The sequence below is a fragment of the Myotis brandtii genome, unplaced genomic scaffold, assembly GCF_000412655.1.
Source record: "Myotis brandtii unplaced genomic scaffold, ASM41265v1 scaffold260, whole genome shotgun sequence".
Classification (NCBI taxonomy): domain Eukaryota; kingdom Metazoa; phylum Chordata; class Mammalia; order Chiroptera; family Vespertilionidae; genus Myotis; species Myotis brandtii.
In genome coordinates, this window is record NW_005359881.1 from 910,791 (window position 1) to 920,520 (window position 9,730).

At 58.8% G+C, this 9,730-nt stretch overlaps 1 protein-coding gene across 1 annotated transcript in view; it reads right to left on the reverse strand.

Annotated features, from left to right (window-relative positions):
• EEPD1 (endonuclease/exonuclease/phosphatase family domain containing 1) overlaps window positions 1–9,730 on the reverse strand; it is a 76,337-nt gene that overhangs the window by 865 nt on the left and 65,742 nt on the right. The window contains exons 5-7 of the mRNA XM_014541082.1: window positions 8,239–8,382; window positions 6,064–6,202; window positions 1,712–1,906 (exon numbers count right to left, since the gene is read on the reverse strand). Coding sequence (XP_014396568.1) covers window positions 1,712–1,906; window positions 6,064–6,202; window positions 8,239–8,382 — 478 coding nt within the window. The remainder of the gene's footprint in view (window positions 1–1,711; window positions 1,907–6,063; window positions 6,203–8,238; window positions 8,383–9,730) is intronic.

Here is a 9,730-nt window from a genome sequence, read left to right on the forward strand (position 1 = left end):
CCCACATGCTGATGGGCGGGGCCCGGGCTGGTGGGCAGACCCACATGCTGATGGGCGGGGCAACAGGCTGGTGGGCGGAGACGACTCTGCCCCCCCTTTCCCCCCCATCTGGGGCCCCGCCCACACGGCTACCTGGAGCGCCCTGCCAATGAGATGCCGCGGCCATTGATTCTAAACAGGTGACGCGGATCATTTAGGCCCCGAAAGCCCGCAGTCCAGGCCGCCTGCGCACCCACACCCGTCGGCAGATGGTTGGCCGCCTCCTCGCCACGCACACTTCTAATCCCCGCCCTCACAGCTACAGGGAGCGCCCTGCCAATGAGATGCCGCCGCCACTGATTCTGAACAGGTGACGCTGATCATTCAGGCCCCCGAAAGCCCGCAGTCCAGGCGGCCTGCCCACCCACACCCGTCGGCCGATGGTTGGCCGCCTCCTCGCCACGCACACTTCTAATCTGAGAACGGGAGTGTCTGACACAGGGACAGACGTCTCCCGGGATGACCAACGCAAGACTGGTGGGGGGTCAGTTCCATAAAAAGGGGAACAACGGGCAAGTTACAGAGGATTAGGAACCATTAAATTTTAAAAACTAAAGATTACGAAATATATGAAGCAGGAAAACAATGAAATAGCTCCAAAAGCCGGTGCAGAGCAGTGGAATGCGAGGCTGTGGCCTTGGGGCGGAGCCACGTGGACCAGTGTGAGAGGCCCAGGCCGCTCTGGTCTGAGCCATGGCCTCTCCCGATGGTGGGAACTCCTCCCTGCGCCTCAGCTTCTACACCTGAACAGCACAGCACAGGTGACCTGCCTGGTGGCTTTCATAGGGCCCTGTGTTCTCGGGCTCTAGGCTGGCTTGGTGAGAACAGAGCCTTCGGTGGCCCCCCGAGACCCACGTTCCCCCTCAGGACACAGTCCCACAGGAAACCAGTGTCCAGGCTGGACTTTCTGGCGCTGAGGACCTCAGCCCAGCTGCATGTCCCCATCCCCCAGCAGCCCAGGCCTGGTCCCTCTCACTTGTGACTGTCTCACTGACGTTTCTGTGCAGCCATTGGGGTCCCAAAGCCTCCAGGCAGCACAGAGACCCCCGTTCCTATCTCTCAGCAGAAGCACCTACTGTGGCTTCCACATTTCTCATTGTTTTCTGACCCCAAACAGTCATCTCAGCAGGCTCCTGTTTTGGGGGTGGGCTGCTTTTCAGTGCTGATTACCCACAACACCCTGGTCCTGGTGAGGTCCTGTCTAATGTGCTTCTCCCGCCTTATCGGTCACCCCGACACTCTGCTCACCCCGACTGCGCTCCTGGGCACTGCGTGGGCGTAACCACAGGCCACGCACAGCACCTGGATGTGACAGGCTGGAGAAATGCTGGCTGAGTGGCTGGGCCTCCTAGACTTAGGGTAAGGTGTCAGTTCATCTCTGAACCGGTCTCTGCTAGCCCATCGCCAGGTCTGCCCGGGACACACTCCATGTGCCTTGTTGTCGGTCAGTGAATGCCTTTCCATTCTTTTTTCACACCCACCTTCACTCTTAAGTGGCTCAGTTGGAGTGACAGTTATATGGTGACTTGAACTGTAACCCTACACTGCCCCCAGAGGAGGTGGGTAACTCCTGCCTCCTGCTCAGCCCAGACGATCGATCGGCACTGCCGGTTCAGACGCCTTTCGCTTACTTCCTTCCCGAGCAGGAGAGAGGAGGCGCGACTGGCTTTACCTGTGAAAACCTTCCTCAGGCTCTTACTGATCCAGATGTTGTCCAGGGACTTGGAGCCCTGCGGGTTCTTGGTGCTGATGTTGGTGAAGGTGTGCGCGGGGACCAGGGGGTGGAATCTTTCTTTCCGCAAGAGGTCATGGTCACTGCTGTCCGGGCCCTGGCCGAAGTCCCCCAGGACAACCACGTCCTTTTCTCCTGGAAGTGGAAGGAAGAAAATCAGGAGTGGAAGTCGTGGCGGGAAGGACACCCGGCGCTGACCACAGCCCATTTGTAAGTGGGACCGCGAGTCTCTGATTTGATGCCCCCCGGGGTTAGGACTGCCGGTGGTTCTCATTCTTCCAATTTTCCCAAATTCCTTGTGCGAAAATCCCCAAACCTTCAAGAGGAGGTTAGCAACACACTTGGTAATGGGGGGGCCGTGTGTGCCGAGGTCACCCCTAGTCCAGCTCGTGTGTTCCAAACCTCACAGCAGAAGCAGGCCTAAGGGTCTCGCCCAGAGATTTTACAAAAGCTCAAAGAAACATTTCCTGAACACAGAGGAAAGGCCCATGTGACGATACAGGGAGAAGCAGGGAGAAGGTGGCCGTCTGAAAGCCACGGACAGAGGCCTCAGGGGAAACCAGCCCTGCTGACACCTTGGCCTTGGGCTTCTGGCCTCAGAACTGGGGGAAAATGCATGTGTTGTGCAAGCCGCCAGGGGTGGTGGTCTGTTAGGCAGCCCCAGCAGACGAATACAGAGTCGCCCTGGAGAGCTTTTCTCTTTAAAGCATTTTCAACGTTCCCCCCACGGTTTGATGGATACTAGTGAGTGGGACAGTTATGAAGAATTGTCCAAAGTGAGCAGACGTTCCGAAAGGGCAGTGGGCCCCGCTGGGCTCAGCGAGTCTCATGGGCAGCCTGACCATCGCCGCGTGTCTCCGGTTCCCTTCAGGGAGCCATGACATCGTAGAGCGGGGTGTTTCGGTCACACCTTTCTTTTAAAAAATGTTTTATTGATTTCAGAGAGAGGAATAGAAACATCAGTGATTTACACCCCCTGCTGGGGATGGAGCCCACACTCCGGGTATGTGCCCTGACTGGGAATCGAACCGTGACCTCCTGGCTCATAGGTTGATGCTCAATCACTGAGGCTTTGAAGAAAGCAGTTCGTAGACGAGAGCCCACTGTACCCGGCACCCACCAAATCCTTTTCCTTGACCCGAATCTGCTGCATAATTGTTAGGGGAAGTCTCGACAGTGAAATGGCACAAGCCACCAGCAGAGGGCACTCGTGCACCGCAGGGGACCCTCCTCTGGGGCAGGAGGGACAAAAAGGGGGTGAGAGGGAAGCCTTCCCTGAGGCGTCATTGTGTGGGCAGCAGAGATGGCCCCTCAGCCTCCATCGGAGGGACCCGTCTTCCAGTGGGAAAGCTGACCTGAGAATGACGTGCACAACAAGTCAAACCCGGCCAGTGTTAGCCATCCACTGAGCCCTGGCCCTGTGCCAGGCCCTCTCTGCAGGTCAGGCACTGAGCCAGCGCTCCAGTCCAGCATCGTCCATAGAGCTGGGGTGACACAGCCACGTGGACATGGTGGGGGCTCATCGCAAACCCCCGGTGCCTGGAACAGGGCCTGCCGCACGCAGACCCTCAGTAGACACACATGGACTAAACGGGAAAGGCTGAGAAACCCTCAGAACGAAGGTGCCGCTCAGGTTGGAAAGGAAGGGAGAGGGGGTGGCTGCCTGTATTGACGACGGAGGAAAAGGAAGGTGCTAACAGGCGGAAGGTTCCCACAGTGAGAGGTGTTCCTGGGGGGCAGACCTGAGGACGGGGGGGCTGGAAGACCCTTCTTGACCAGGAGGGATGCTGGGTGTGCAGGCTCCACAGGCCCAGCTCTGTGACCGCAGGAGGGGAAGGCCCGCTCTTCTGTCTTCCGTGTAGGAGGCCACAGCTCTTTCTGCACAGGCGCTGCCCGCCGGGATCCTCACGGCTCCTCTCCTTTTGGTGACGGCGGCGGGGGAGCCATCGAGACCCTGCTTGTCGCTGAGAATCTCGGTGCAGAGGCCTGGATTCTCCCAGAGAGCATCGCCTCGGCTGGGCTCCCCGTCACGTCCTCGGTTCCCAGGAGGGAAGGGAGGATGCCCGGGCGGATTTCCTAGACGGCCCCGAGGCATGTAAAACGTCAGTGACATGGCAGGTGCCGGTCCCCGCGGAGGGGCCGTCCACGCAGATGCCGGGCGCTACTCTGTGCCGGCTTTGGTCTTGCCCCGGGGGGTCTGAGAGACGCCATCGGATGACGGGCACAGCCCCCCCTGAGGCCAGCCTGGCACAGCCTCCGACATCGGCAGGAAGGCCGAGCCCTCTAACCCACGGCTGTTTGCTCTGACAGCCTGTGGAGCGAGGCCTGGCCTTTGTTTCAGCTGAGCTGCCTGGGCCTGTATTTGCCCGCTGCGCCCGCGGCAGGGGCACTTCCTGAGTCCTCGGGCGGCCGAGTCCTGGGGGGACACCGGCAGCGTGAGTCGCGGCCCGCACCCGGACGCATCAAGGCCGCGCCGCTGGGGACTTGGAGCATGAACCCGCCCAGGCTTTCTGGTACGAACCTGACCCTCCCTGGTGCCAGAGAGAAACGGGGAGTGCCTGCGGCTATCAGAGCAGCAGCGACCTGGCGGGTTCCCTCTGTTTCCAGGTTAAAAGGAAAAGGGAAAAGGTTGAGATCAAGAACAATAGGAATGGCCACAGGTTTTAAAAGCTATCCAGCCATCCTTTTGAATAGGTCACAGACTAGCTATAGGCGAACAGTTTCCCACCTAGCTGCTCCCTTTTCAGCCCAGAGACTCATCTTTTCAGGAGAACGCGGGTCCCAGCATATCCTGGCCCCGAACGGAAGCCGCATTTTGATGTTCATAGCAGCCGGAAGACGGAAACAACCCACATGCCCACTGGCGGATGGACAGGTAAACCAAACTGGGGGATGGACAGGCAGTAAATGTTCAGGGTGAGGCAACAGTAGGTGTACAGTTGTTTGTGTGGGAAATAATTCAATAATACATAATCATACAAGGATAAACTGTGCTTCGAATACCCACAACTATAAGCCTACTTTTGCTTCACCCTATATGCAACGGTATGGTATCTGGCCTTAAAAAGAAGGAAATCCTGGCACGTGCTACAACATAAAGGAAACTTGAGGACATTGGGCTAAATGAAATAAGCCAGACACAAAAGGGCAAAGATTTTAAGACTCTACTTCTAGGAGGTCCTGAGAGCAGTCACTTTCACCAGATGCATAAAAAGATCCCAAAACTAATAAAGATGAAAAGCTAATAGAGACAGAAATGGATGGAGGTTCCCAGGCATTGGGGGCGGGGGGGTAAGGGGAGCAGGGAGAGTTAGTGGTTCAGGGGACAGAGTCTCAGTTTGGGATGATGACACAGTTCTGCAGATGGAGGGCGGTGATGGTCACACAACCAAGTGAAGGTACTTCATGCCACTGACACTCACACTTAAAAATGGCTAGGATGGTAAATTTTATGTTATGTGCATTTTACTGCAATAAAACAATCTCAAATGTAAGACTGTAGTTTGGCCAAACTATTTTTGTAGTCGCTTCTTCATTAATTGACTACATTGTGAGGGGCCAAAGTAACAAGAAAAATGCTGAGAAAGCTAGAGGATATTGGTCAGAACTCAAAAACGTGAAAGAGAATTCCAGGCTGCGAGCCCTCACCAGAGAAGGCCAGCGCCCCGAAAACCCGAGCCCAGCTGACACATCCCGGCTTTGCCGCCCAGGCCGCTTCTCCTCCCGGCAAAGCGCACACAGATCTGCCTTTCCATGTGCTTTAATCCCTCTGGAATCTTCCGAGTCAACTCACGTCCACCAGCACCGATGGGCTTGGTTCTCGCAGTCAGCGAGCCCCCAGGCACCGTGAGGGCGGCACTGTTGGGTCCCCATCGGGTGATGTGTGACGAGGTGTCTGAGGCCCTGCAGCTGCTGAAGGAGCCGAGATGAAAAGCAGCTTTTCCGAGAGCTCTGGCCGTCAGCCGTCTCTCCTTCACAAGATGAGCGGGTGTAGAGACCCAGGTGGCGTCATGGATCCCCCCAACCCTTTCCAGCACCGACAGGCGGAGCCACACAGCCAATGCTGTGGGTCCCGCATGCTAGATGCACAGAGACAAGGAGGTCCCTGTGCACGGGCGCCGGCTCCAGAAGGTGCAGGCGTGGCCACCTCCTTGTGCACCTCCTGTGCCCTCACCACGCACCCTGCCCATCCAAGGACCAGCCCGCAGGACAGAGTTGCTGGCAGAGCCTGCCCCGGCCGCCCCGCAGAAGCCGGAGCCTCGGCCCCGCCCCAGAGAAAGACCAGTTCCCACCTCTCAGGGTTTCCTGCAAGGCCTGGGCGAAGCTGGCCCCGCGGGGGCCGTCGCTGTGATTCCTGCTGGGGTTCTCCCCCGCCGGGAGGGGCAGGGTCGCCAGGTGAAGGTTCACGAGAGTCAAGTCATGACTTCCCACCTGGACAGGAGGAGACAAAGCAACAGGGACGGGCTTAGATGCTTCTACTCCCGGTTTTCGTGACGACCGACTCGCCATAGCTTCATACACAACGTGGACAGCAGGAGGCGAGGCGGGCGTCCCTGTGAGATGGGTCAGAGGCACCTGCAGGGTGAGCCCTATATGTTCTCTCGCCCACCCCCCTGCAGGGCACCCCTCCTGCTGGGCCTGGGCAGGTGGCCCATCTGGAATGCCAGGGTTTTCCCTCCTAAGCAACTACAAGGGAGGGGTGGCGGCTCTCGCAGCTGCTTGTTAGCAACGTCCAGGGTCTTGTCCGGGGTGGGGGCTGCCTGGATCCTCTGCAGGCCCCACTGTGGGCCCCCCTTCCCCACCCACACGCATCCCCCACTGCGGTGCCTTCTTCCCCCCGGAGGCCCCGCGCCCCGATGTTCGCTTTCACCTGCCGCACAGGCTCTGCCCTGCCCTGCATCCCCAGGAGGGGGCCGTGGGGTGCAGGTGGGGCTGGTCCCTGAGCTCGCAGTGTTGCTTGGCTGCTAGGGTCTGGCAATCCTGACTTCCGTTTGTCACGGCAACCACACTACACACTGATCGGAAGGGAGGGCGTGCGGGGGCCCCGGGAAGTGGCGGCTGCCAGTTTCACAGATGTGAGCCCGGCCTGCCCCCCGCCCCCCGCCGGGAGCTCTCTGCAGCTGTGGCTCTGACCGCAGAGGCCCCTCTTCATGTGGGCAGGGAAACCCCGCCTGGGGAGCCCCAAGAGAGAAGCCACGCCTCTGTCCTGTGCGCCTGCCTGGCCTGGAATGGGGCCCGAAGCACAGGCGGCTGAGGGCCTGCCTAGGGGCTGCTTCATCTGGAGAATGTGGACCGATCGTTCCGACGGGAGGGCATTTTCTCACTGGGCCATTAAGGACGGCCCACCTCTCACAGACACCGCGGGCGCTGGCTGTCGCCCGCATGGCCGTGGCTGGTACAACCACTGAACGTAAAAAGGGATCCGCTATTGTGAGGAGAGTTTAGAGATGATACCAGCTGCTCTCCACATCGGTACCATGAGCACCGCCCCCCCCCCACCCAGACACCCCCAGGTGTGTGCTCAGGAATCCCTGCAACTCTACAGCCACAGGTGGGAGAAGGGCATGAGCCCCAACGCAGGCAGCCCACCCACCAGTGGACCCGGGGCCCAGGGAGAAACTGCTGGGTGGGGCAGCTCTCAGGCTCCGGACCTGCTCTGCAGCCCATGGAAGGGGTGGCCCTGATGCCCAGCAGGCGGCCTCCCAGCTCTGAGTGAGGGACCCCACCTGCTGGACCCTGTGAGTCACAGGTCAGTGCCGTGGGGGTCAGGTCAATGGACTGCCAACTCCGTGGGCTGTCCTGGCCGCTGGCCTCTCCTCCCCCCGCCGCCCAGCACCTGACCGCCTGCCGTCCATCAACACTGCCCAGGGCATCCGGGGCCTGAGAGGCAGCTCCGCCAGGTCTGCTGGCTGCTCTTGCCTCTGGTGGGACAGACACTCGCAAAGGTGAGGGCGCATCTGCAGCTGTCCTGGCCCCACACCCCAGAGGCCCCTCCCAAGCCCCCTCCAAACCCAATGATCCCCCGAGGGCCCCCTTCTGCCTGGAAAGGAGGAGAAGGGCCTCGGCTGCCCGGCCCCTGACCCAGCGCTCTGTGTGTGTGTGTGTGTGTGTGTGTGTCGGAGGGGGGTGGGGCTGGAGCAGCAGGGAGGTGCTTGAGAAGCTGGCCAGTCCTGGGCCCTGTCCCAGAAACTCCGTAAGGCTCGGGGTCCAGGAGTCCCCGAGTGTAAGGAAGTCTCCCCGGGGGATTTGGTGTGTCAGGTTTTGGGGCCAGCGCCTGCCGTCCTTCCCGCCCAGATGTGGGGATTCTCAGACCCCGGGTCCCCCCGAACCCCTCATTCCTGCCCTGGGCAAGGTCACTGCCAAGTGAAACCCAGGAGGCCAGCCAGCCGGGCTTCCCTGGCTCCCAGCTTACAGGGACATGTCCCCTTTAGGAGAAGCGGGCCTTCGCGGTGACGCGGAGCGGGTACCTTGAAACGCGCCAGGTACGGGCTGGGGCCTGCGGGCTTCCCGTGCCCGTTGCCCGGGGAGCTCTCCTGCGAGGCGGCGTCTCTCAGCTCCACCCCGGCCCCCACGTCCCACAGGAACCCCGAGAAGCCGGCCCCCTGCGGAGAAGAGAGGTGTTAGTTTGGAGAGGGGTGGGTCTCGGGGCTGGGGACCCGGGGGACGAGGCAGGAAGTCCTGGGTTACACACTCAGGGGCTGTTCCTGAAGCAAATCTTACCCTCCAGACGTCTCATACCACCAGTTTCCTAATTCCCAGGGCTTTCCAGACAGCCTGGGCGCTTCTCTGGTGTGGGTGGGGTACCTTTCTAATCATCCCATCCTACAAGGTAGCTACTCGCTCCCCCATGGGCCAGAGGAAGACTAGGCTGCTCAGAGAGGGTAAGTAACTCCCCTGAGACCCCACGGCTGGTAGATGGCAACGCTGAGAATCCAAACAGGAAGACTCCAAGGGCGGGGTGTGCTGACCGGTTACCTGCTGCTCACAACACATGGGGCCTGGTAGACGCTCCCTAAATATTTACAGGGTGAGTGGGGGTCGGGGCTAACAGTGCCAATGCAGGAACCGGTCAAGCCCTCACAGGTGGACAGGACCCCGGGGTCTGCAGCCGGGAGCAGGCGCTGTGAGGGCCGGAAGGAGGAGGCAGGCAAGGGCCGTGTGGGCAGCATGCGGTGTTTGGGGCTGCCCTTGTCTTCCCTGGCAGTAGGCGGGGAGGGGTATTTGTTGAAGAAGGGACTACCGAGTGTTAAAGGGACTGTAAGAGCACCATGAACCTGCGTATGTGTAAAGTGCTATTAGCAACAACAACAAAGCAAGGTGCTATGATCTCTATGTGGACTGAGGAGGGAGACCCATGGGCCAGAGTGGTAAAATCGAGACCTATTCCATCCAATTCAGCGCTATTCCCAGCCTACGGCGAGCGTACAGGGCTGCCTCCCACAGTAACCATCTCCAGAGAAATGAGGTTTATGGCACGTGTTTAAGTAGTAAGTAAAAAGAGAGCTGATGGTCAGCAATGGCTGGGTAACTGTAATCCAGCACACAGTTATCATGCAAAAGCCCCGAATCTCAATGCCACTCACAGAAGGACAATGCCTATGTCCTTTATAAGCACATTTGCTATATTGGAGATAACATGATAACATCTGCATTTATAGGGAAATTATGTGATGACACAGTTTCCAAGCCACGATTAACTAACAAAAGTCTATTTTAAAACCTAAAACTCCACAGATATCGAACCTTCCAATTGAGCAAAAACTGGTCTTCTATGTGATGTGTAAGAGTGTAGATGTACACAGGCAGCCACATGGGTGATACTAATGAAAGAAAATGGAAAATTAAAACCTGCTGAGCGCTGCCACCATTTTCACAGTTTCCAGCACCCAGAGCGAGCCCTTGGCGAGTGAATTAAGTGACTCCCAAGTTTTCAGTCCACGAGCAGCAGGCTCTCCATAA